The sequence below is a fragment of the Brachycentrus maculatus genome, unplaced genomic scaffold, assembly GCF_059751285.1.
Source record: "Brachycentrus maculatus isolate JH-2025_06_01 unplaced genomic scaffold, ASM5975128v1 h1tg000118l, whole genome shotgun sequence".
In the NCBI taxonomy this organism is placed as follows: domain Eukaryota; kingdom Metazoa; phylum Arthropoda; class Insecta; order Trichoptera; family Brachycentridae; genus Brachycentrus; species Brachycentrus maculatus.
Genome location: NW_028280871.1, coordinates 414123 through 441529, shown reverse-complemented (window position 1 = coordinate 441529; position 27407 = coordinate 414123). Strand labels below are relative to the sequence as shown.

Below are 27407 nucleotides of genomic sequence, written 5' to 3'. Positions count from 1 at the left end.
TTATATAAAAAAATACAGATTACCACATACATACAGAAAAGATTTATTTCATATAAACACGTAATAAGTGAACAAATTGGTGGAACATGTTTTCTTGTAAACTCACTTAATGGTAAGTTTTCTTATAACCCCAATTGAACAAATAATCCATATTTAAAGTTCTTCAGTGACCTCTGCTTCAGTCGGCGGTGCACTCAGAGTGAGTCCGTTTGGAGTCTGGTAATTCAAAGATTCGGGCACGTCACTTGAATCATTATTATCGGGTGAATCGTCACATTTTTGCTTCTTCACAAGTTCCACTAAATATTTATATCGAAGCATGCATTCTTCCTGCAAGATTTAAAAAATAACAATAACAATAATTAACTGAAATCAAAGAAAATACAGAATAAATCATTCGATCTACATTAATTAAATCATAATAAAATGTGGACAGTAAAAATTATAGTTTAAAAGCATATCAGTTTTTTTTTTTTCAAAATATGTATAAAAATAAACTAATTTAACTTGTCCCCGAAAGTAAAAAAGTTGCCCCGTCCAGAGGGGAGGTGCTAATATTTTGCACCTGATAAAATGAGAACAAACATAGAAATAATCTTTAAATGCAGAAAAAGATAGCATACACTAAACAGATTGATTTTTGTGGTATAAATCAGTCTGACAAATCATAACGCTCGCCTGTGACTCATACTTTTGAAGCATCAAAAGTTATAAGAAATAATGCATTACAAAAAGCTATCTTTACTGAATTGTAGATATCACACTAAAGTATCTTTATAATATGAACTACCACGGACGGAGGCGTGGTTTAAATTACGGCTAATATGCGAATGTAAAATATTCTTAGCTGCCAAGATATGGCGGCCGGTATGCTGATGGGTTAAATATAAGTACGATATGTGGATCTTATACACATATGGTAAATTAGGAGAATAAATTACCTTTGTCTTCTCCGGCACGCACTTGGCAATCTTGTCCCAACGATCCGAGGCACCTCCCCGCGGGTACTTAGCGAGGGCGTTCTCCAGCGCCTTCTGCTGAGTCTGTGACCAGATGGCCTCCACGGCGGCTGCGCCACCGCCTGATGCCACTCTGCCTCCTTTCGTTTTCACCTGGAGACAAAATTATAATGCAATGGAGAAAGTAGTATATAGCGCCGTTTTTGTGAAATACTACCTCAAGAGCGCTCTTGATTAAAGTAGGGAAATGATTTAACAAACAAATACATTTTTAATTTTTTTAAAACAGAGAAGTCGGAACCTTGAATTCTGTCACCATAAACTTCTTAAAATTCTTCGCTGTATTGAGAGTTCAATGAATCTAAAAATAACTAATAATAATAATAATATTAGCAGTGAAGTGCATTCCAGCATTTGTAAATTAATGTTTGGACACATAAAAATACATACTATGAATTTCTGTATGATGGCAAGATTTAGACAACCATTAGCATCTATCGATGTTACAATAAAGTTATATCTATATATTACTGATTGTCTACATTGAAAATTTTGTTTGAAATTCATTCACTGAAAATTAAAATTTACTTTCAAATAAATATTCATTTTTAAATACAAAAACTTACTCAGCAGAGCACATCTTACTGCTTTAGTGGGTTAACGTTATCATTAATGTCAAAGTGGTATGACTTATTATGAAATTCACATAAATAATGACCTTTTTGATGACTTGAAGTCCGGGAATATCCCCCTCGGTTTGGTCCTGTCCGGGCAGACGGTAGCAGTTGTCCTTGAGCTTGGCGGCCATGTGCGTCACTTCGGGCACGTTGCGCCCCATGGACTCCGCGATGCGCTCCCAGCGCCCTGCCGTGCCCCCCGGGTACTTCTTCACCAGCCGCACCAGCTCCGATAGGTCATCATCCGTCCACAGGCCCCCGCCCACCGCAGGGATCTAACATATAAACTTCTTATTAAAGTAACACTAAAATAATAAAGATATTCCGATAGTATTTTTGATCGCTAAGAAATAAGTCTGCCTCTGTAACGTGATGGTCAGCAAGCTCTACCGTTCTTGAGGTCCCGGGTTCGATTCCCAGGGGGGGGTCAAATAAATATAAGTGATTTTTCACTCTAATATTTATTTTATATTACCCTGGACTGGTACCTGAATCGGAGGACTGATCACCTATCCTACATGTGTTAACGTCAAAATAACAATGCGTTTATATGATGTGGTGCCCTACGCACCATTGAGTACAGATGAGGGTTTGGAGAAGGAATAACTTATTAATATATTGCTATATTTTCCATATTTGATACTATTTTGTAAATATATTTTATTTAATAAAGAGAATTATTTTTGTTTTTATTATTTACAAAAATACTTCAATGTCATACTGTTTCTGCTTTTCATTATTAAAAATATGTATCAAACTGTAGTAGAGTGGGTTCGGACCCAGAAACTCTGACTCGAGAGTCGGCAACACTAACCACGGGACCACAACCCGTCACTTTTGTATTTGTATTAAAATTAAACTGAATAGTATACATTTGTAAAGGGGCATTACATATCGCTCACACCTTTCAACAAAGTCATATATCAAAAATTGTCAATTTTCAGTTGTGCATGTCTTCGGAATGCCCAAAAAATGTACTATATCCCAGCAAAAGCGGCATATTTTTAACTTAATATTTACCCGCTACAGGGCAGAAAGTGTTGTTTTTTCATTTTGAATAAAAGGTTTTGTTAATTTGAGTTAAGTTGAGTACTGATTTGGCTGTAACATGATGCTAATATACCTTTGCCTGCACGACTGCCTCTGGTTCATCTACTGGATCCAGGATGCAGGATTGTTCCTCAGCCCCGGACCTCTCGGGAGGAACAAAGCCGACTCTACGTCTTCTCATGGCTCGTGCCTCCTTGTCCTTCAAATACTCTTCTTCCTCCCGCAGCTGTTGCTGTCTCTCCTCTTCCTCTCTATAAACTCATTTAAATTATACTTCGTGAATTGAGAAACAAGAAGGCAACAAATTCTTTGGTTTAGTAGACTGAGCGGCCATCAGTGAAATTCGAGTGGAATAAGACTGTTTGTGACAAACTTTGTAAAACAATTTTTCCTTTAACCCTTTCCGGTCCCACAAAATTAAAAAAAATAATCTAGGTAGACAGTTACATTCCAATTGGAAAAAATCTTTTGTCCTCTGCTCCACATACTGTTGTAATAGATACGAGTGACAAGAATGTAAGCTTGGAATTGAAATAATTAATACTAATGATGAAAAAAATGTCGAACAACATGGGACCTAAGAGAAAAAAATCGATGTCGAATGAGATTCGACATTGAACCAGTAAGGGTTCAATTGAATAAACCATATTTTATTTACAATATTACAAATATTTATACATATTACTAATTATGAAGCTGTCTGAGTTTTTCTATAGTGACTTTTTCCGTCTCGTAAAGTGTAGTAGTTACCGCATTTATCTACAGTACTGCAGATTCCATTTTGATTATTAGTCAAAATAAGAGATCTGGTAGTAGAAACGCAGAACTATCACCACTTTAGCCTTCATATAATTAATGATCGAGATAACACGATGCGTTTCCCTATATACAATTAGTATTTCATAAAAAAAAACATGTGACCAGAAATTCCATTCATAATATTCATTTAATCCCGTGTTCAGTAATAAGGCAGTTCGTGTAGTATTCTCAGGTGTGTTCAGTTTACAAAGGGTATATTTATATATTAGAATATACCTTTCCGCCGCTTCTAGCTGTATCCTCCTCCTCTGCATCATAAATTCGGTCAATTTTGACGGAATTTGTGGGATGAAAATCACAATGGCCACCAGCAGCCGCACAAACTGACACGGCAGTAGGTCTCGGAGACTCGGCGAGGGTATCTCAGCCATCAGCTCCGTGATGTCATACTCCGGCGTCTTGATCGCCCCTTTCTTCGTAATCTTTTTTCGTTTTGTTCCCATTATTTGTTCCTAAAAAGAAATAAATAATAATTCTACTACTACTACTAACCTTATTCATACCCAATGGTACATAAGGCACTGCATACTATCGAGGCAATGTTAATTTGATTGTTAATTACATGAAGGCAAGATCAGTCCTGCGCTTTAAATATTGGTTCAAGGTGATATTAAATAAATATTACGCTGAAAAAGTTATTGATCTTTATTTTAACCCCTGGGATTCATACCCGGGACCTCCAAGACGGTAACCAAAAGCGCTAACCGCTCCATTATTTTTGCATCCTAACCTCAAATAATATAATAACTTCTTCTTCTAACACTTATCCGCAATCAGTGGTGCATAGGGCACTGCATCATACGGACGCAGTGTTATCTTGATTGTTACTTATATGAAGGGAAGGTGATCACTCCTGCGCTTCACGGACCAGTCCAGGGTAATATTAGAGTGTTAAATCACTAATATTTATTTTCACCCCCCCCCCAGGGAATCGAACCTGGGACCTCCAGCACGGTAGCTAAACACGCTAACCATTAACGCCAAGGAGGCGGACAATATTCTCACAATTTTTTTTTAATATTTGGTTTTTATAAACTGAAAATGTGGGTATGCTGTGTAGGCAGCATAAACAATAATAATATCAAATGAAAGTGCGATGAATGTTGGTAGAAAACGTACAGCTATATACCGCTTCTCTGCGTACGATGCCCACCCGACAATGTACTGACCAATAGTAAGTATGACCAGCAGTATCAAACTCATCTCCGCCAGACCCATCTTGCGAACGTGCCGGTAGTAGTACACGGCAGACCTCCAGTTAGGCAATCCATTCTTGAGAACTTCATTATATCTGTAAAAAGAGATATTTCACACCAAATAAATTTTAAAAAATATTTGTGGCGCTTGTACCTAGCATCTGGCGACACCAGAAAAATGTGTAAGGTTTTCTACAGAGGCCTCTCTCAAGATGCTACGTATATCTAGCAATACCCACTTTCTGTCAACATCCAACCTTCGGTGTTATGATTTGTCTCACCCATTGTCCTTAAATTTACCCAATATGATTATAATTTTGTAATATGCGTGATGAAAGGTAAATAAGTAGTAATAATGCAAGCGATGCAAGGTGACAATCACTCAAATAAGCATTCTGATCAAAAGCGGAATAACAAAACAACGTATGATAGGAAAAGAATAGTCACACTCGGAGTCACATACCCTTACTCATATGCAAGTTGTTGAAAGCTACAGCGATGGCGTACAAGCCCCTTAAGAATAAGAAATTTAATATTAATAAATGTAAAAATAAATGTTTCCATCATTGCAGTAAAATAAATGTAAGCTAAAGAAAATGGAAACGCTAGTAATTAACCACCCTACCCATACGAACATACTTAATATGTCCACTTATTATCGCCCAAACGCATCAAGCAGTATCCCGTATGTTCAGGTACAAAAAAGTATACCCGCAACCAGAGAAACGTTTGTGATACGACAAATTGCTCCTACTCGCCCTACGCATACGAATATACGCCATCAAACGGCGCGTTTGGCATTTTAAGGTCAATATCAATGGTAACCTATTTTTGGAATGTTTGCAGAATATAACAAGATTATGTTGATTGATATATTATATTCAATTCAAAACATATTCGTTAAAATATTTAATAGAATGTAATTTTTTTTTTTTTGATAAAGAGAATTATTTGTGTTTTTATTATTTACAGAAATATTTCTATTTCATGCTATTTCTGTGAGCCCTTAGGCTCATTATTAAAAATAGGTATCAAATTGTGGTAGAGAGGGTTCGAAGCGACAAACTCTGAATTAAGAGTCCGCGACACTTACCACGGGACCACAACCGGACGAATTACAAAAAAAATATATGGCAGCATCTTATGTTAAGAACCTCTGACTTGCAAAGGGTCATAAATAGGTATATTGTTTAAAAAATTGTCTGGTACATTGTAAATAAGTATTGTTATCGATAAATCTCATGAAAAAGTTTTTTTTACTTACTTTTTGGATAATAACCTAAAGGTAGGGCGGTAAATAGTAGGTTGATGTTATAATTTGTATTAGTTAAATATTGGTTAATATACTTAAATGCAATGTTAACTAACTTAAATAAACATAAGATAAAATCAAATGATTGGTTTTGGCGTGCCTTGCACACAAATTCACTAGATCCATTTACACATTATATTTCTAAAAAATAAGTAAAGAAAATCACTGATTTAGATGATTCCTGTGTAAAACAGGTGGTATTTTTTCAAGAATTTTACTCAAATTTGGTGGCAGCAAGAATGTTAAATTACATAAACTTTTCCTGTGATTAAAAAAAAAGATTTTTATCAAGTATGGAATCATTTTAAAATTGCAGACTGAATTCAGACATGAACATTGAATTTAACTTAATTTTTAATTTAAGTTTTACTGGGTAAATATCCCTGTCTCTTAAAATCTATTGTGACACGTATTTCGATGCATTCCGCATCATTTTCGAACACCATACTGAAGCTGAGTCTAAATTTTAGAGTTGTGTCCGTGGGACGTTGAATTGAAAGATGAAGAGGGGGTAGGAGCTGTTTTTTTATCAGTGGGAACATAGACAAAAGGGGGAGTTTGTGTTATTAATTTGGATTTTTTTAAATAGTGGTGTTTACCAAGTAAAATTTAGATCAAAAATGGATAGATATTAACTCAAAATGACTGCTGAATCAATTAATGAATCTTTTGCTTAAGTTGAGATGAATTCAGATTGTCAATGCTAAATTCATGTTTAAAAATATTAAAAAAAATAATATTATTAGTTTTATGCGACAATGCTATTCAGATTTTTTTACAAAAATGGAAAGTGACTAGGAGATGCTTTCACTTGATAGATGGGCTGCAAAAAAAGGTACTAAGTCTAAAATTACATGATTTAGCTCAAAAAAAGATTGAATCATACTTTTCACGTTTTCCTGGATCCTTCAAAATATTGTACACCGAAACAAGATTTCTAAACTGTACGTCCGCATCCGGAGCGTCATTTTTGTCCGGGTGCAATTTCAAAGTAAGCGCCCGATATGCTATCCGAATTTCGGATGCAGACGATTCCTGAAAACAAAAATAGGTTAGTAACACTATCTACCTTTAATACAAATAAGTTTAAGATATTTGTATCAGAAAATTCACCTGAGATACACCCAACAGCTCGTAGAAGTTTTTGTCAACTTCCTCGACCACGTCAAAGATTTCAAAATCATCATTATCCCACGCTTTGACGCTGATCACCAGCATGAGAATTAAAAATAGGACTTTGCAATTAATTCGAACTGATGCCATTTTAATACCTTTTAAGTTACAATAAATACGAGATAAATTTTAATAAACAGGTTAGAAATGTATATAAAACCGGACGAAATGTCAAACCATCCATACGTCAAACTACGTGTCGAGTGTTGCGCGTAGCGAATGTTGAAATAAAACATTTTATCTTTTTTTTAGTTGGTACCTACGTGCCTACGTACCGTAAAATGGACAGTGCCTTCTATACTTTCTAGGTCTTCAGAATCAGAGATAGGCATTGGATTTATCCCAGAAAACTTGTTCTAGCTAGTTTCGTTTACAAAAAATCTCAATGTTGATTTTAAGTTAAATTTGTGAGTTATAAAAAACATTTTGAGCAGAAATATTATAACGTGACCCAAACCTATTTTTCAAACCTTTCCCTTGCGATGCTAAAAAACTTCCGCGTCCAACGGTGATATGTATTTTATACACCATATGATATGAAATGTTGCTTTTATTGACCATAGTTGAAGTTGAAATAAAACAAGTTTATAATGTTAGCTCTGGTAAGTATTTGAAAACGAGAGAAAAAAAATACATCGCAAGTAGCCGCAATAGCTAGCGTAGCGACACGACCACCGAGAAGGACGATCTGTGCGCTACCGGTACTACTAAACACGTTACGACATGCCGGCTGTCCAAACTTAAAACACAATAAGGGACATTGTTTTGTAGTACGTTTTTTTGTCATTTTTGGACTTGGAAGTAGAATCTACTTAGTCCATAAATGCAAAAAAACGTACTACAAAAAAATGTCCCTTTCTGTGTTTTGAGTTTGGACAGCCGATGCGCCTATACGCAAAGCACGGCACGCGCGCACACACTGAGAAGCGTTTGTGTATTGGTGATTTTATCCCCGATTTTTCACAAATTATTTATTTCCGTCGCTGCAAATGAATAACTTTATATTATAATACTTTTATGTCATACGTAATTATATTACGGAGAAATAAAAAAAATCTGATGCCACATCTATTATTTTATATTGATATTCTCATTTTTAAAGTCGAGTTGTAGTAATTACATCACAGACAGGGAAAGGTTAAGTATTACATTTTTAGAAAGGAATATGAAAAAATACAATTCTTGTTTACAAGTCTCTCCAAAGTAGGCAAGGTGTTGCCCAGTTGCCTAAATTAATCGATTAGGTACCTATTTTAGTGCTAAAATAAAGTTTTTAAAAATAATGTTTTGTTTTTATTTTAAAATAAGTTTTTACAAAAAGTACTACAATATTTTTACAATATACCAATATTTTTCCTTTTTAAAAAATCAAAAGTAAATCCTTTTTACTCTTGGCAATAACGAAACGAATCACTTCACTTTTTGTCATGATACTGAAAAATCAGTATACATATCAACGCAATATCATTTAGTATTTTTTATGTCAAATTTTGATACAGGAGGCAAATATGACATTTATTGAGTGATTATAATACGGTTGGACCCTCACAGTATGAACCCTGGAGGACAGTACTCCATGTCGTTCAGTTTCCCCTCTTCCCGCAGCTTCCTGATCCTAGCCCTCCTGAGTGCCGCCGGGTCCGGCTCCTCGCTACTCGGACAGACCTTGAATTTTCCTCTCCCTATGACGTAGGCCACAAACAAGCACGCAAACATCAACACTAATCCCAATGCATTTATCACAGTCCCTTCTTCAGCACCCGTTTGATAGTGTATTCTGTAACAAAATAATCAGTATCACCATAACTTGACCATTTAAACTCTCTTTGATCGAATAGAACTGAATTTATCATGTTTTAATAAGTCATATTTTATGACATTGTGTAACACTTTCAGGATGGAAACTTTTGGACCTTACTGCGTACTTTCAGTAAGGTACAACCGCAAGTATAGTATGGCACAACCGTTGACGTTTATTCATTTTTTATTTATTAGAATTCCATTTGTTTGTTTAAAATATATACGTAAATATACATAATTTATTAATAAATATGTATATCTAAATAATAATTATATTTTAAACACAGTCCATAAATCAATTTACTAGCAAAAAAACATAATAAGCGCAAAAAAGATTTACAATTATGATGCTAATGACACAGAATAACGTCATTTCGTGCTTCTCATTACTATTTGTATATTTTTAACTTGTGTTTCAAGCTCGACCTAGGACAAATATAAAAAAATAATCTTAATAACGCATTCCATAGACCGATATGGTCAGCAACGCAAATGTGCTCCAAAGAGCAAGAGCAGGGAGACAGTTGATGACTGATATCAAGGTCCGGAAAGTATCCTATCTGGGGCATGTGCTTAAAGGGGAGAAGTACGAGCTATTGCACCTAATTATAAAAGGCAAAATAGAGGGTCGACGAGATGTGGACAGAAGACATATTGCACGGAGATCAGCACCGTCGAGGCGCTGTTTAGAGCTGCCTACGACAAGGACAATTACTCTCAAGTGATAGTCGACGTCAGAGGGACCTGACATAACACGCACAGAACAAGAAGAATCTTAATCAATACAAAACAATGTTTCACGAACCCAAGAATCATAACCGCCTTTTGATTGAGTCCAGTAAGACACGTTATTATAGCCAGCACATATGTGGCCACTCCGAAGGTGGCGTGGACGGGTACCATCTTCATCCTAAACTGAGCTGTAGAACCGAAGCATCCCATGATGATGTATAATACAAGTCCAGCAAAAAACTGCAAATACATCAGATTTATTAACATTTTAGTCCAAATCACAATGTGTTGAACCCTATTATTGGAATGGTCGCCATTTTTCATCGGTTCATATTTCTTTCCAACTCGAGTTTTGATCTTAATTGTCAAATATACTAGGAACTAGACATACGCACTATGTCTTGAGTGGTTCGTAAAATATATTTATAGTGGTTAGTATTCTATTATTAAACTGATTGCGTAGACGAATTACAATTTTTAGTGAATCTTAATACGATCGCTGATCAACTCATTAGCTTACTGATTTACAAATTCACGGAATCATTGATTTGCTGTTTCACTTATTCAATGATTCATTGACTCATGGATTCAGGTTTTGAAAATATTCAATAAGATTTTTTTAAATGTAAGGTTTCGTAAATGAAATTATCTTCCCCCAAACGAAGGAATGATAAAAAAAAAAAAAAGATCCACCGTTCAATTAATCTTATCTTAGTTAATGGATCACTTAATTGATGCGAATCTACTGACTTAAATCTTTTGAATGGCCGGAAATTATCCACTTCTAACTTTTTAAAGGAATAACCAGCAAACCTTTAGAGGCTTGTCTGCAGGTAGGATAGTAAGGGTAGGGGAAGGTAAATGTGAAATGTAAATGTAAATAAATCTTTCTTCAATTTATTTTGCAATTGGCAGTACCAGTACAATTTGTATACCATACCGTCATACCGTCTTTCAGACGTTAACCGAAACTACAAAACTATAATAGTCGGTTGATTGACAGTGGCCAATTTATCTCTATAATAAAGCTATTAACGCTTTTGGTCTGTGCTGGAGATCTCCCAGGACAGTCAAAATAAGTGTAAGTGATTTTTCACTAAAATATTTATTCAACATACCTGAAGCGCAGGAATTAACTTTGAATAATTAACGATCAGTAACACTGTGATGTCGATTCGATTCAGTACCTACCCTGTGGTGGTGCGTGAGTGGGTATAAGAGAATAAAGAAGGAAGTCGAATTTTCCATTACTCTTATCCATTCATACGAGTGAATTGAACAAAGATTTTATGAAAGGTTAAGTAAATTTCAATTTAGTTAGTTTTTTTGATGAATAGTCTTGATTTTTCCAATGTTTCCTCGATTTCCCTACATTATCAGACTGGTATTTTTTAAGGCAAGGTAATCAGATTCTCGAATGTATAAAGGAGTGATACATTTACAATATGTACAGTAGCCAAACGAGCTAACCACTACACTACGAAAGCGGTACTGTTTAAAGACAGACAAATTTTATTACGAATAAATATAAGTTCGAGTAAATGCAAACCTGGAAGGTATACATGAGCAAGGTAAGGTATCCCATCCAACTGTGGAGAGAAAAGTAGTTGGGCAAGGGAGGAATGCTCAACTCGTGATATTTCACAGTAGCCATGTATCCCATCGCGGCACAAGGAGCTGTCAAAGCGTGGAACAAGCCATGGAGCAACTTCATGTACAGCCGTCTCCAACATCCACAGATTCTAAACAGGAGCATGCCTGAAAATAATATTATCACTCATAAAACAATATAACGTATCCTATACCACAAAAACCTACCCACTGAAATGATAGAGTGACCAATTCGAACCTACCCACTGAAATGATTTAATATTGTACTTCTCAGGTAATGATCATTCCAGATCATGATTCCGAATCTCCACCTCATACCCACATTACAGAAAACATTACAAACTTTACAAAGCTATCATCTGATTATAAGCACAGTTTCAAATCCTACTTTATTTAGATATTTTTATTTAATTATTTCAAAACGTTTCAATTTAAATTTCAAAAGAAGTGACCTCATGTGCAATGAGATCAAACCAATACACTACGGAGACGGAAAATGTACCTCTTATATTTTTGTCGACATGACCGACGTCCGTAAGAAGTTGTAACAAACTTTTGTTTCAAAGTTTTAATACGAGTAACAGTGAAAAATACAGAAACCCAAGAAGGTGGTCACCCTAAAACAATTAAATGAACCAGGGTGGTTTATTGTCTGCTAATATCCGTCGGGTTGTGGTCCCGTGGCTAGTATCGCGGATTTTGAGTCAGAGTTTCTGCGTTCAAGCTTACTCTACTGTAACTTGATACCTATTTTGAATAACGTGCCACTTAGACCTATAAAAACAGTATTGAATTAAAATATTTGTGTTTATAATAAAAACACAAATAATTACGATTAAAAAACATTTTTAATAGACCGTTGGGTTCCATTCCGAAGTAAAGTTTATCAGAATCTGAATAAGAATCTGATGATCGAAGCGGTGTTTGAAGCAATTTACTCTGAAGCTAAACCATAAGATCGTAAACAAACCATACCACTCACCAAAGCCACTAAATACAACAAAACCGCAAACCATAGCGAGAGGATGCAAGTTGAATAAGATGTCAGGATCATCTTCTTTCCAAGAGAAACCACCTCGGTAGTACATAATCCAGAATGCGCAAACTAAGATGGAGGCAATCAGCATCAAGAATGACAAGGATATCGTCAGTGCATATTCTGCCCAGATGTCGAAACTCCAGTCTTCTTCATCGCAAGGACCACAGTGCTTTCTGAAACGAAAGTTCGGAAAATAAATATTGACAAATGTGAATTAGTTTTAGTTTGGGAGCAAGTGGGGAGGGAAATATTATCCCCTGAAATGGCAAAACAATTGTCAACAAAAAATACATAGACTCAAAATCTGTGAATAAAATAGACTCGATTCAAATTAACATTAGTAGCCTCATTTATGTCACTGATTCAAGCGACTAGAAATCACCTTTTGGAGCATGCTCTTCGTGTTCCCATCAGTTTATTTCGGAACAATTCTATCTTTTCAAATCGGGTAAGGCCTTCTTCCTCTGATGGTACCGGAGGCCTGGGCCCTTTATGGAATAATCTTGTAACACGCCGCTTCTTGCCATCCTTTCCGTATACGTAAGTGAATAGAGCTCCCCTCCATCCAACGAGACCCATTTCATCAATATTATTTCCACATCCTATAGTAGCTATGGATTCGGTTTTTTTCTCTATTTTAGGAACTGGTTCGGCAACAACAGCAGGAGTCGAAGGATGTGGAGTAGCCATTCTTGGAATAGGTTTCGGAGTTGGTATAGGCGTAGGAGATTTTATTGGAATAGGTACAGGTGTTGGTATTTTTGGTGGTGCTAGTATTGGAGTAGGGGTTTTTATCGGTGTTGGTATAGGTGTGGGAGTTTTTATTGGAATAGGTATAGGGGTGGGCGATTTTAAAAGTGATGGTAAAGGAGTAGGTAGTTTCGGTGGTGTTGGTATGGGAGTAGGTGTTTTTGAAGGTGTTGGTATAGGAGTGAGAGTTTTTAACGGCGTAGGTAAAGGAGTAGGTACTCTTGGCGGCGTTGGTATAGGAGTAGGAGTCCTTATTGGTGTTGGTAAAGGAGTAGGAGTTTTTACCGGTGTAGGTGTAGGCGTAGGTATAGGAGTAGGAGTCCTTATTGGTGTTGGTAAAGGAGTAGGAGTTTTAACCGGTGTAGGTATAGGCGTAGGTATAGGAGTAGGAGTTTTTAGCGGTGTGGGTATAGGCGTAGGTATAGGTGTGGGAGTTTTAAATGGTGTAGGTATTGGCGTAGGTATTGGTGTAGGTGTTCTTGGCGGCGTTGGTATAGGAGTAGGAGTTTTTAACGGTGTAGGTATAGGTGTAGGTACAGGTGTAGGTTTAGGCGTAGGTATAGGCGTAGGTATAGGCGTAGGTATAGGCGTAGGTATAGGCGTAGGTATAGGCGTGGGTATAGGTGTAGGTGTTCTTTGCGGGGTTGGTATAGGAGAAGGAGTTTTTAACGGTGTAGGTATGGGAGTAGGAGTTTTAACAGGTGTAAGTAAAGGTATAGGTGTAGGAGTTTTAATAGGTGTTGGTATAGAAGCAGGTGTTCGTGGCGGCGTTGGCACAGGAGTAGGCGTTCTCAGTGGTGTTGGTTGGGGAGTAGGCGTTCTCGGTAGCGATGGGACAGGAGTAAGTGCCCTCGGTGGAGTCGGTATAGGAGTAGGTGTCCTTAACGTCTTTGGTATAGGTGTCAGAATTCGGGGCGGTGGCAACGGAGTAGGTTCACGAATTATCGGGACGGGTTTAGGAGCACGCTGTGGCTCGACTGGTTCAACCGTTTGATGAGCGTGTAAAACTGAGAAACGTCTGTATAACAACAACCAAAGCTCTAACAACCGTTCTGCCATTTCAGGCAACAATAGAAAATTAACGGAAACATAACTAATGTTTTGTTCTACTGTTCATATTTTAAAACACACTGTGTGGAAGGAGGTACATACTGCAGTTCACGATAACATTAAAAATGGGTACCTACATAAAAACATTATTTGAATATAACCAAAAATATACGCAATATGGACATTTCTCTGTTAAGACATTTATAATAGGTAACACTTACCTTTATTTCAAGTTTTTTTTTCATTACAGAAAATAAAACGCCCTAATTGGCGTGAAAAGTGGAATTGATGTGACAGTATCACAAAAAACTAAATGTCATGAATTGGAATTAGTTAATTTATTGTCATTTTAAGTTTTTAAAATTATAACCTATCCTACGATCACTTCTTGGCTGGTGATATATCTGTCTTCAAACCCTCATCCGCACCCGATGCAGTGCATCGTATTGACGCAGTGTTATCTGGGTCGTTACTTACATGAAGGCAAGGTGATATTAGTCCTGGGTAATATTGAATAAATATTAGAGTGAAAAAATCACTTATATTTTTTCGACCACACCCTGGGAATCGAACCCGGGACCTCCAGCACGGTAGCCGAGTGTGCTGACCATTATACTACTGAGGCCGACCAGGAGGATTGCATCGTGTATATAAAAAAAATTAAGACTTGATACAATTTACTGGGTATCACTATTTAAATTGTAATTAAATTATTATTATATTTAAAATTCAAATAAAAGATCTCTAAAGTAAGTACTCGTTATAGAATAAGAAGGCAGACAATTTTTAGAAGAAAATCCCAATTGGTTTGCTACAGATGTAATGGCGTCGCGCAGAGGCGCATGCGCCACCGCTACTGCATTCATACAGTAAGAAATGGAAACAATGTTAGAATTGTATAATTCTTATTTAGTTCTAGTAAAATATGAAGAAAATATTGACAACAATTTGTATGTTTGGAATACATGCTATACTTCCTGTTGAGGTGAGTTTTTGATATTTTTAGAAAACGGGAAAAGCCGTGTTTTTCATTTTGATGTCCCGTAATTTTTATTTCTCTTGCCTAATCATATATGACCAAATATTAGTTTTGCCACCTAAAGAATTGATAGTTTAATAAAGCTATCTTAATATGTATTTTTATTAAAAAATATATAGTTTCTTTATGAAAATTCTCATCTTAAATTGTACACTGTATACATTCAACCGTTAACAATAGAATAACGAGATCATTTTTCATTTTAAATTGCTGTCGTGTTATCGTAAATGTGTTTTATTTATTAATTTAAATATCAGTAAAATATTCTTGTTATAATTTATAACATTTTTGTTTAAAATCACCTCTAAAATTATGTAAAAACATATTTAACGATAACTGCTATATTTTTTAAATGGATCTTTTAATGATTTTGATGATAAAATAAATCAAAATATGCTGTGCCTTGTTAAAAGTTTCTGAACTGGTCTTAGTGTTTACTTTCTAAAAATAAGCCATCAGGTCTACCAGGAAGTATCGATCGGTGGTGGGGAGGGGGTGGTATCCTCTCCGGAACTCACTCCACCATGGATGTGTACCACCCGAACCCCATAGATTCATTTCCTCCCACTAAACTGAGACACGACGACGCCAGGCTGAGAAAAACACTTATATATTTTATTATTTATTTATAATATGATACAAATAAGTCAAATAAAGTATTTGATTTCAAAATATTTTTTTAAAGACGTAATATTGATATGTTTAAATATATACAATATCGTTGAGAGCTTGTAAATATTTATTTAACGATTATAAACATTACACACATAAATTAAATATCAAAGTCTTAGATTGTTTTTTTTATTAATATTTTATATAAGGGTTTATTGTTTGGTAAAAAGATTGAAGTAGTGATCTCGGTGTAGTGGGGCGCAGAAGATAAAGTAGGAAATATGAAGTAATGAATCTTTGAGTTCGAGGGGGTTCCAAAATCAATAAACTCAAATCGGAGGAGCCGCAAATTTTATGACATTTTTATGGTCCCTTAGGACATAGAAGGATTCGATCCTCCACTCTTATAATACCTATATATTTTGTTTTATATAGCAGTACGCCAAGTAAAAGCTAATACTATTGCATGTAAAGGAGGTACAATATTTTATGAGTACGTTAATAATGATATTACAACTATACAATTACGTAAACAAATGATTTGTAAATAAACGATTTTATAAGAATACGTATAAGGTAAAATGAACCGTTTGTTCTGACGCAAATAGGTAGGTACCTACCTAAGATTTCGTCAGTTTAGGCCGCGCGCTTGTGCTTAAATTCAAAAATACTTATACATAAGGCACTGCAAAATAGGAAATATACAGTTTTTGCTATCTTATTGGAATCGACAAATATTCATAATAGAAACGATAAATTCTACATAATTTGAGCATGTGTAAAATAAAATAATACAAAAATTCACGTTGCATAAACGGATATGTATAAGAAAATCACAATTACGATGGCAGCCACTTTATTTTAATCAACTATAGAACTTGTCCGCCTCCGTAGTGTAATGGTCAGCATATTCGGCTACCGTTCTGGAGGTCCCGGGTTCGATTCCTAGGGGGGTTTAATAAATATAAGTGATTTTTTCACTCTATGTGTAATCCTTCCTTCATGTGTAATCGATAGATAACACTGCGTTTATATGAAGCAGTGCCCTATGCACCATTGGGGTGCAGTAAGGGTTTTAAAAAAAAGAACTTAGCGTAAATGTGTGCAATGCAAATAATATAAATATTTGAAAAATATATTTTCCTTTATCCAAACTTCGAAGTGAAGTGTGAAAACGTAACAGAGAATGAAAAAAAAAAAATAAAAAAAAATAAAAAAAAAAAATAAAAAAAAAAAATATATATATATATATATATATATATATATATATATATATATATATATATATATACATACATATCTTCTTTTTCTTCTTCAAGCCCTTATCCGCACCCCAATGGTGCATAGGGCACTGCATCATATGAATGCAGTGTTATTTTGATCGTAAACACATGAAGGAAAGGTGATCAGCCCTCTGCTTCAGGTACCAGTCCATGGTAATATTGAATAAATATAAGACTGAAAAAATCACTGATATTTATTTGACCCCCCCCCCTGGGACTCGAACCCGGTACCTCCAGAACGGTAGCCGAGCATACTGACCATTACACTACAAGGAGGCAGACAATAAAGGAAACAGAATATAAACATTTAAATTAGTGAAATTTCTTGTTGAAAGTTCATTATAATTTAAACAAGGTTAAATTAATAACTGGTTGGTTTAAACTAAAAAGATTTATTTATCAACCTGTCATTGAACTAATCTTATTTAAATTACAATGCAAATTAGCACGGCGGTATCTATTTGTTTGAATGTAGTATGTTTGTTGGGCAGGTGTGGGGCAATGACTGCCCAGGCGGGCACCGATGCGGCACGCCGTACGAGTGCTGTCCGGCGGGCTGCTGCCTGCCGCCCATCTCCCCCGCGTACCGGCCCCCGCACCACATCGACTACTTCAACTTCAGCACCCCCATGAAGTATTACCTGGGGTAAGTCATGTCACATTGTGAAGAGTGCGCTACCTTCAGCCTGTCAACTGACATTTCTTGTCGAGGTGGCAGCTGAAATTGCACACATTAAACACATTCGGAGCTCTGGTGGAAACTATACACGAGGTCTGCGAAGCTACCACCAAAAATAAGAAATTATAAATAAAACTCTTGTTTTCAATTAATGTTTTATTTACTAAATACCACTATTTCTTAAAATCTACTCTGACACGTGTTTCGATGCTTTCCGCATCATTTTCAAACACCGTAAACATACGGTGTTTGAAAATGATACGGAATGCATCAAACACGTGTCACAGTAGATTTTAAGAAATAGTAGTATTTACTGAGTAAAACATTAATTAAAAATGGATTGATTTTACCACAAAGTGACTGCCGAATCAATTCATGAAAACTCTTGTTTTTTACCACTTGAGTATTGTGTTGTTACGACTAGTTTCGGAAGCTATAGATCCTTCATCTAGTTTCGGAAGCTACATATTCAACATCTACAGGTTAGAATATAAACTTTTTAGTTTATATTCAAACCTGTAGATGGAAGCACCTGTAGCTATACAAATTAGTGAGTCTTTGCTTGTAGCTTTGAGAAACTAGTTGTAACAATATAATACTCAAGTGGTAAAAAACAAGTGTTTTATTAATAATTTAATCATGTCTTACTAAAAGGTGAATGCCGAAATAATAAACAATAAATTTTAAATATAATTTTTTATTTGAAAATGGACAATAGTTCTGGCTGTGAATGGACTGTCGCAGGAGTTTACACTGAACATTAATTGTACGTTATGATGTAAACTTAATTGCACCATTTCCCCTCATTTCTGATCTACGCCTATTTTCATATAGCTTGAAACAATAAAATATGTTAGGTTTTGGATCTAAAAGAACACATTTAATTGGACGTTTAAAGTGTAACAGAATTTAACAACTCTTTAAAAGAATCCTTGTCCTCCTTGGAAAGAAATTCTATGAGAAATCCTTTTCCTTGGATAGAAGCAGATGCCAACAATCTTTTAAGTAAAGCCTTTTATTAGATGACAAATATTTTATATGAACACAGTATTATATAATGATTACAAGAATATGAGTAGACATCATTTGATATTTTCATAAATGTCCAGATACACCCAGTCATTATTCAAAACATGAAATCTGAATTAAATGTAAAAAAAAAAAAAAACAAAGTGATGGAAAAAAACTTCCAAGCAAAAATAATGGATTTATTACACAAAATGTAGTTTAGTATGTTATGAAACTAAAATATTGATAAGTACGACAATAATTGAATAAGTTCACATTGCATTCCCAGCATTAAAGCACGATTCGAGTCGAATGTGGACTGGTTCCTATCCGCATAGCATGCTTTACAATAATCAATTACCATGGCTTCCACCATAAAATTCATTACTTTGAATGTTATTTTTGAATGAATATATTTGAACTGATGGTGGAATATTTTATTTCAAAACCGGTAGTCATAATGTAATATTTTAAAATGGTTTAATACAAAGTAAATGATGAATAATAAGGAGAGTGTTATATTACGATACTAAAAAGTGAACAATACTTTTAATATACAAAACATGAATGTTATTATTCAGGATGCTGATGTCACTAGCAGCGGTGGTGATCACCCTGGCGTGGTGTTGCCGACTGCGGCAGCAAGTCCCGCACTGGGGGTGTCGCTGGCCCCCGTGGCGGTGTCGCCGCACGCAGCAGCGCTCCCCCGACACGGACAGCGCGGGGTCCTGTTACTACCCGCCGCAGTACAGTCGCTGCGGCTCCCTGTGCAGAGCCTCCGTACAGCCCGCTCCACCCCCTTACAACGAGGTACATATCTTAGACTGTACACATTATTCCCAATACTGCGCAAATCCTTTTTGCCATGTCATCTTGTATCATTGAAATTGTTAACACTAATCTTTATTTTCATTGCAAAAATGCATTTCACATGTAAATTCAGTCACCCTCGGCTTTAAGCTGTTGGGTAAAAGGAAACTCATTATGATTCTTCTGTTTTTTATGCAATTTTTTGACGATAATCCACACCCTAAAAGAGCAAAGGGCACCGCATGGGATTGATCCGTCTTTCTCTCCAGATTCTTGCATACAGGAATGTCATATATTTTATAGGATACAGATGACGCAAGGGAAGGAGTTAAGGTTGAAGAATACCAATACTCCAACCAACATAGAAAAGGAAATGGAGGAGAAACATAGGATAAGCAGAATAGCAGCAATGCCTAGGGCACTCGAGATTATATACCCATATACGTACTAGCTTCTGAAAGTTGGATACTGCCAATTTGTATAATATTTAATTTTTAATATCATTAATGCGAAACCATCTATAGCATTGATTTTCTCCACTCCTGCCTTTGTCACCTGGGGCTGCAACAAAGTAACAATTTCCAGATTTTTATATTCCTATTTTGACAGCTTTTTCACCTCTGCAGAGATATCAATAAAAATCTTACTTTATTTATTTCATTTTTATTTATTTATCAATAGGTGACATCGAAACCAGATTTGTACCCAATGGTGATATACCTCGGGCCGGATAAAGGCGATGGTGATCTCATGGTGCAATATTTCAAGAACTACATTGTCAGGCCAACTGGTAAGTAAATTATTTTTAGAAAAAAATGCAAACAATAATTTACATATAATATAAAATAAATTAAATAACGGTGGATTACTTATTCAAAGATACTACCTGCTAAACACATTAATCCACTTTAGTGGCCAACCAAATGTCACCGATAAGCTAAAAAACACTGTCAGCAAAAAGATAATAACTTGTAAATAAAATCAAAGAAAAATCATTTTAATAAAGCGATCGTTTAGTTTGTCCAATTATTATTATTATTTTAATAAAACTGAAACTGAAGAAGTTTATTCATTTGTTTATTTAATTAGAAATACAGATTATTCTAAGCACAGAATTAACCTCAACAAAAAACCAATAGTCAAAAAGTCCTTGCTATCATTGAATTAATATCAAGTTAATACCATGTGAATCCAATACGCTGTTGTATACACATTGGGTGCGGATAGGGGTCAAAGAGGAAGAGTAATAATGCATATTCACCCACATCTGACCCCTGATATAAGAAATTTAGTCTCTTCTCGACCTAAAGCACCGCATGAAATCAATGTGATGTCAACTCATTTGCAATCGTGAAGGAGTTTATGTAAAATGATGTAGCTGCTCAATAGGAAACAGAGTTGAGAAGGTATGGTAGGTACTAAAAGAAAAGAAGGGAGAACAGCAAATAACAGCAACGGGTAGGTCATTAAAATTTTTTCGATTTTCGGATACCTTTTTACAATTTTTCTTTTGCAGAAAACCAAAGTTTTTCTCTGGTATATAAATAATATGTAGGCATAATAGTAATCCCTGTTTTACTATCAGTTGAATTATTTCGATTCTATTTATTGTTACAGCATTCACATTGTTGTAAGACATGATGAAATTTCAAAGAAAACACTTGTTTTTTACCACTTGATCCAAATATAAAATGTTTATATTTAGGCCTGAAGATGGAAGCATAGCTTTCGAAACTAGTCGTTAAAATAAAATAAATATGAATCAAGCGGTAAAAAACGAGTGTTTTCTTTTAAATTTCGATTCTATGTATGGTTTTACTACCCTGGTTTTGATAGTAAATTTCAGAATAATTGACATATTGCATTAAAAAAATCCAAATAAAACGGGACATGATTATCTTCAACTTTGGAGAATATTATTATACGGCTTCATTTATATAATCCAATTATGTAGCACAGGTAGCTGTTACCTTTCGTCCACAACGTGTCCCAATGTCAGTCGATTTGTTGCGACCGGCGACTGCGTAGCCAATTGTTGCACAAAATAATTCGTCTTGGAATTTCAAATCTATTTCACAATGGAGCCAGTCAAAGATGAAATTAAGAGGCACGGCGGAGTGTTGCGACTTATGAAATTAAATGTCACGCAGGTGAGCTGGCCACATTGCATTAAGTATACAACAAAATAAATAAAAATACATCTAAAATACCGTTAATTATAGGGATTAGTAGAAATAATTTATTTGGGATGAAAATCAGGTATATCCAGTAAAACATATGTTTATGTATTTGTAATGAGATTGATTGGTAAACTGTATCATGAAATAACCCATTGTATGGATGTTTACTATCGTATTATTGACCATTATCCACTTTATTTGGGTGAACCAATTTGCAATTGTGAATAAAATATAGTCCCACAACTACACACTTAAATCAAAATGTCATGCAGAACTTCAGATTTAACAATTTGTTTTTTTTTACATAAAAAAAATGTGATGGTAGTAAGTGGTAAAAAGCAAACAATATTTTCTAATACTTATTAGAGCATTTTAACGTGATACATTTTAAATGAAAAGGGACCTGATTAGTTATGTTTTTTACAGTAAATTTATGTCAATTGAACTCTATTTCTCTGGCCTGAAAATTTAACAAATTTCATTGAATTTAACTAACTAATTAACTAACTAACCATCACGCCGCTTCTCCGCAGGGGTAGGCAGAGAGAATAGAGCACCACACCACTCTGTCCTTGCAAACATTCTTCGCCTCTTCCAAGTTCATGAATCTCCTCATACATACCCGCCGATTGTTACGACTCCTAACCTGACCAATTTCAAGTATTTGGCATACCTGATCGTGCCATGTTTTTCTCGGTCTTCCTCTGTTTCTTTTCCCACTAACATTCGCCTCAAAATTTGTTTTATCGTTCTTTCCTCACTCATTCGTTCTACATGTCCAAACCATCTCAACACACCTTTCTTAATTTTATCGATAATGCTTATCTCAGCTTTGCATTCCTTCCTTATTTCACTATTCGCACATCTATCATACATCGTTTTGTCGCACATTCTTCTGAGAGATTGCGTTACGACTGCATTTAGTCTACTTTCATCCTTCTTTGCAACTCCATGTTTCACTTCCATACATTAGAGTTGGAACCAGGACTCCGTTGTGCACTGCCAGTTTAGCTTCCACTGATAGATTTTTATTTGCTATAACGGATTTCAGTGCACCATTCACTTTGTTCCCAGCATTCACTCTATGTCTTTTTATGTCTTTATCAATCTTTCCATCCCTAGAAAACATACTACCCAAATACACGAAATCATCTACCTGTTCCAAAATCTCTCCATTTACCAATATTTTACATTCAGATCTGCATTCTTCTCTTTCAAAAACCATTATCTTGGATTTGCTAACATTCATCAATAAATCACTTTCCTTGCACACATTATACACTTTTGTCACCAACGCCTGCAGGTCTTCTCTGCTATCGGCAAGAAGAACAGCATCGTCAGCATACAAAAGGCAACAGACAGTCAAATTATTCACTCTAGCTCCAACATTTAAATCTTTCAGTTCTTTCATGCAATTATCCATGTATAGGTTAAACAGCCACGGTGACATTACACATCCCTGTTTAACACCTTTAGAGATGCTAAGCCAGGATGAAAATGAACCACTTACCCTTATGCATGCAGTGCTATCCTCGTACAAGGATGCTATGCCTTGGATAAGTTTACTGCTTACCCCATACTCAGATAACACCTTCCATAGCTTCGTTCTATCAACTCGGTCATACGCTTTCTGCAAATCCACAAAAGCACAGAAAAGCTTTTGGTTTTTGGCCAAAAACTTTTCCGTAATGTTGCGCAAGGCAAAAATTTGATCTGTACATCCTCTCCCATTCATAAATCCACTCTGGACATCCCACACATTGTCCTTTATTATGGTTCTCACTCTTTCAATAAGGATTCGACCATACATCTTGCCAACAGCACTCAATAGACTGATTGCTCTATAGTTCCCACATTCCACCCTAGAACCTTTACCCTTGTAGAGAGGCATTATAACTGCCCTTCTCCAATCCACCGGAGTATAACTCTCCTCCAGACAAGGAAAGGTTATTTTCTTTTAAATTCTCTTTTGAACTTTGTATCTTATTTTTTTTTATTTATTTCTATTCAAACTCTTTTCCATTAAAAAAATTAATAAAGTCGCAATAGAAATGTAAAACTACGTTTTTTTTTGGTTGGAGAGTATTTGATTTTATTCGGACAGTGTGGTAAAATTTAAATTTAGATGACAATTGGTTCCAAAAGTACTCCTTTTAATATCCTCAATATCATTAATATTTAAAGCATTTACTTTGTGGTTAGTCATTTTAACTTTTATATTTTTTACAAAAATGTTAGTAATATTAGTATATAACCACTCACCGAGATTTTTATGTCTACCGGTTTCGAGACGTACCCGTCTCTTAGTCGGGACAGTCACTACCACAGCATGCAAACAATACCACCCTTCACTACCATAGCACTATTTACACACTTAAAACTACACAAAATGTTTAACACATGCGATTTTGGTCGACCCGAAGACCAACATGCACTATGGGTTGCAGCACAAACATGCATTAAGAGCCGAGGTCCAATCATGCACTAGGGATATAAGTTACAATCCGATGTGTGTATATACTCGTAGGTTGAAAGAAGTGGGCGGGGTTTGAATTGGATATTGACGAATCTTGCTTAACCGATGTTGAATCAAATAATGAACTATAAGTAAGATTTATTTGGTTATTACTTGAAGGAATACTATTTTTAAGTGCCTTTCGAATTCCGTGTTATTAAGTTTTAACCCTTTATTATTTGTATTTAATATTTTTACTCCCGTGGCTTTGTTGAAGACGTGATTTGAATCTATGAGGTAAATGGCGAATTCAGAGAAGTTATTATTGTTAAGATGTCGTATGTGTTCTTTAATTCTAATATTAAAATTACACGACATTCTACCAATATATTTAGAAGGATACGAATCACAAGTTAATTAATATATATATCGGAAAGCAACATTTGTCAATATCCAATTCAAACCCTGCCCACTCATTTCAACCTATGAGTGTATAAACCCTGCGGATTGTAACCTATATCCCTCGTGCATGATTAGACCTCGGCTCTTAATGCATGTTTGTGCTGCAACCCCTAGTGCATGTTGGTCTTCGAGTCGACCAAAATCACATGCGTTAAACATTTTGTGTAGTTTTAAGTGTGTACTAAGGTAGTGACATGTAGTATTGTTTGCATGCTGTGGTAGTGATTGTCCCGACGAAGAGACGGGTACGTCTCGAAACCGGTAGACATAAAAATCTCGGTGAGTAGTTATATACTAACATAACTGACATTTTTGTAAAAAAATATAAAAGTACTCCTTTTAGTTAAGAGATTTTTTATTTTATGAATTAGCACATGAATATAAATATAATATTGATTAAAAAATAAACTTCTTGTTCAAGGCTCTCTATCAGCGACGAGTACTATCGACTCTCTCAGCTCCAGTTTCATATGCAACACAGCGAATGAAGTAAGAAATATTGTCATTTATTATATAAATTATAGTGAGGTATTCTTTTAAACGAGTTTAATTGTTTTATGCACACATGTACTTACATAGTGGTGTTGTTGTTTTAGGCAAATACAATCATCCCACCTCCCTACTCGTGCGCAGGAAGCGTGGACTGGCCCCCGACGCAGCGACAAGCACTCCTACGATCAGTTTCTTCAGTGACGTGTCATCAGCTTCCCCCGGCTACTGCGCCACACCGACCCGCCGCCTCCCACCGCACCGCCTCCCCCCAGCCTCATTACCCCCGCTCTCCGGCAGCCCGTAACTCTTCACACGGTCAAACGATGCCGAAAGCGCCTCTGGCGCATTCGATATCCGTACCCACCGAGAGATTATACGCTACCAGTAGTCAGACTCCGAAGAGATACTCCGAGGAATCCAACGAAGATATTTGCAATGAAAATTACGACAGAATCACCCCGCCGGGACAGTCGTCAATTGTACAAACAAATAATGACAACGAAAACTACACGAGAAATAATTACAAAATGTATCCAGAATCCAGGACGTCTAGAGTACAAATCAATCGATTCTACGACTCGAATGATGAAAACCTTCAATTGGGTGCTGCCATTTATCCGTACGACGAAGCTCCGGAGCCCAGCGGTATTAAGGGCAAAATTAGAAACGACTCGACGGAAGATTATCAAACATCGTGCGCGCAAGACCTTTATAACGACGGAGAAAATTATTTGCACAGTGGCGACAGAGATTATTCTTTCCCGGACAGTTCCGGTGACAAAGCGTCCGCTTGCAATCTGCACAGCTTAGAAGAGAACAATTTTTGTTCTTTCTTCACGCAATCTCGAAGAGCTACAAATGATAATATCTCCAGCGATTACAGTAATTTTATCAAAAACCTCAACCACTCGGTGTCTAAAGAAGATATCAACAGAATGTACAGCGTCGGGGGATCCATGACGGGTTCCGACATCAGCAGCTTGGCCAACCTCGGGACTCCGGACTCTCCTCCGAGAGCCACGAGCCCTACCTCGGAATTCAAAGATATCATGCACAAGATTCACCAACTGCCGAATGACGACGAAGATGAATCATTCCGCGTCGACCAGACTAACGAGAATGCCAATTTTGCCAACGACGTGAAAGAAATGAGGAGCTACTTCAGCAAAAGCCGGAAGAATAGTTTATACATGCCGCTGAACCTGGGACCTAAGAACTTCCACGCGAGTAAAATCTCTCCGAGCTCTAACTTGGGATTCAAGCGCCAATTCTCAAGAAAGAGTTGGTTGTCCCGATCGGCTCCGACGACCCCGTGCGGTAGCGGTTTTGTGCCAAATATATTGACTTTCAGTCAACGCAACGCAGCGTCGGGCTCCGGGCGCAGCAGTCGCCTGTCCAAGGGAGACGAGGCGGACGGCAGCCCGCTGCTCACCGAGCAGGACGCGTCCGGAGACGAGGCGGAGCAGTAACTCCGCCCGTGTTCTCTTCCGATGCGCGAGACTGTAGTGCGAATGTTTGTAGTTTTGTGGTTTATGAAAAATTAAATAATGTTACGCATTCTAAATGTTTGTTTTAAGGACCATTATTATGAAAGCCTTTTAATAAAATTGTAAAGTGATAATTATTGTATAAATGTTCTTCTTTTATTAAAGTTTTGATAAGCATAAATGTTATGATTAGCTCACACGCCACATTGCCACAAAACGCTCGAACGCGATGGTACATTATGACTTTAAACTAGGATTTGCTACACAACGGTACCTACACATGACTACAGCACGGTTCGCTATACAAGTGAGCCACTGTACCGCATGTAAACTAAGACGGGTTGTTAATATTTCTTCTTAAGGCCATTTATGGTAGGCGCTTCATATTCTTTGTAAATATATTATATAAATATACTAAATGAAAACATTGCATCGGAATTATTTTAACACTCACACTCCAATACCTACATATTTTTATACACAATTCTACAATATGCATATTTTACTGAAAAACTTATTGAAATGTTTACTTTTTTAGAAATTCAACAGGTTTTAAATCTACGTAATTGACATTGTAACAAATATTTCGCTTTCCGGGGGCATTTTAAAACTAAATTATGTACATATTAAGATAGAATAAATTATGTAGACTCAAAACCTGTCGTTGATTTAATTAACCTTACGATACTCAATGTTCTTTCTACATGCGACATTTAAAAAAATAAAACTACA

General features: G+C 36.1%; 3 protein-coding genes across 4 annotated transcripts; 1 reads left to right on the top strand and 2 right to left on the bottom strand.

Moving 5' to 3' along the window:
- Nucleotides 1–22: 22 nt before the first annotated feature.
- On the bottom strand, nucleotides 23–7394 carry LOC148309735 (dnaJ homolog subfamily C member 1). The gene is made up of 8 exons (XM_088259563.1): nucleotides 7127–7394; nucleotides 6900–7048; nucleotides 4625–4796; nucleotides 3722–3957; nucleotides 2760–2937; nucleotides 1678–1911; nucleotides 942–1112; nucleotides 23–330 (listed from the first exon to the last, which is right to left on the bottom strand). The coding sequence occupies exons 1-8, from the start codon at nucleotides 7274–7276 to the stop codon at nucleotides 154–156; spliced, it is 1467 nt and encodes a 488-aa protein (XP_088115689.1). The 5' UTR covers nucleotides 7277–7394; the 3' UTR covers nucleotides 23–153.
- A 1072-nt stretch (nucleotides 7395–8466) lies between these two features.
- LOC148309734 (uncharacterized) lies at nucleotides 8467–14215 on the bottom strand. Its single transcript, XM_088259544.1, has 5 exons — nucleotides 12751–14215; nucleotides 12312–12541; nucleotides 11268–11476; nucleotides 9792–9958; nucleotides 8467–8963 (listed from the first exon to the last, which is right to left on the bottom strand). The coding sequence occupies exons 1-5, from the start codon at nucleotides 14175–14177 to the stop codon at nucleotides 8732–8734; spliced, it is 2265 nt and encodes a 754-aa protein (XP_088115670.1). The 5' UTR covers nucleotides 14178–14215; the 3' UTR covers nucleotides 8467–8731.
- A 763-nt stretch (nucleotides 14216–14978) lies between these two features.
- Nucleotides 14979–27332, top strand: LOC148309733 (uncharacterized). Of its 2 annotated transcripts, none has more exons than XM_088259558.1 (6): nucleotides 14979–15153; nucleotides 17594–17748; nucleotides 19371–19599; nucleotides 20281–20389; nucleotides 25118–25185; nucleotides 25293–27332. In XM_088259558.1, exons 1-6 carry the CDS (start codon nucleotides 15094–15096, stop codon nucleotides 26655–26657), a joined length of 1986 nt encoding a protein of 661 aa, XP_088115684.1. In that variant the 5' UTR covers nucleotides 14979–15093; the 3' UTR covers nucleotides 26658–27332. The 2 variants fall into 2 exon arrangements, with proteins under 2 accessions (XP_088115684.1, XP_088115686.1); XM_088259560.1 differs by having other exon boundaries at nucleotides 14984–15153; nucleotides 17578–17748; nucleotides 25293–26850.
- The last annotated feature ends 75 nt before the right edge of the window (nucleotides 27333–27407 follow it).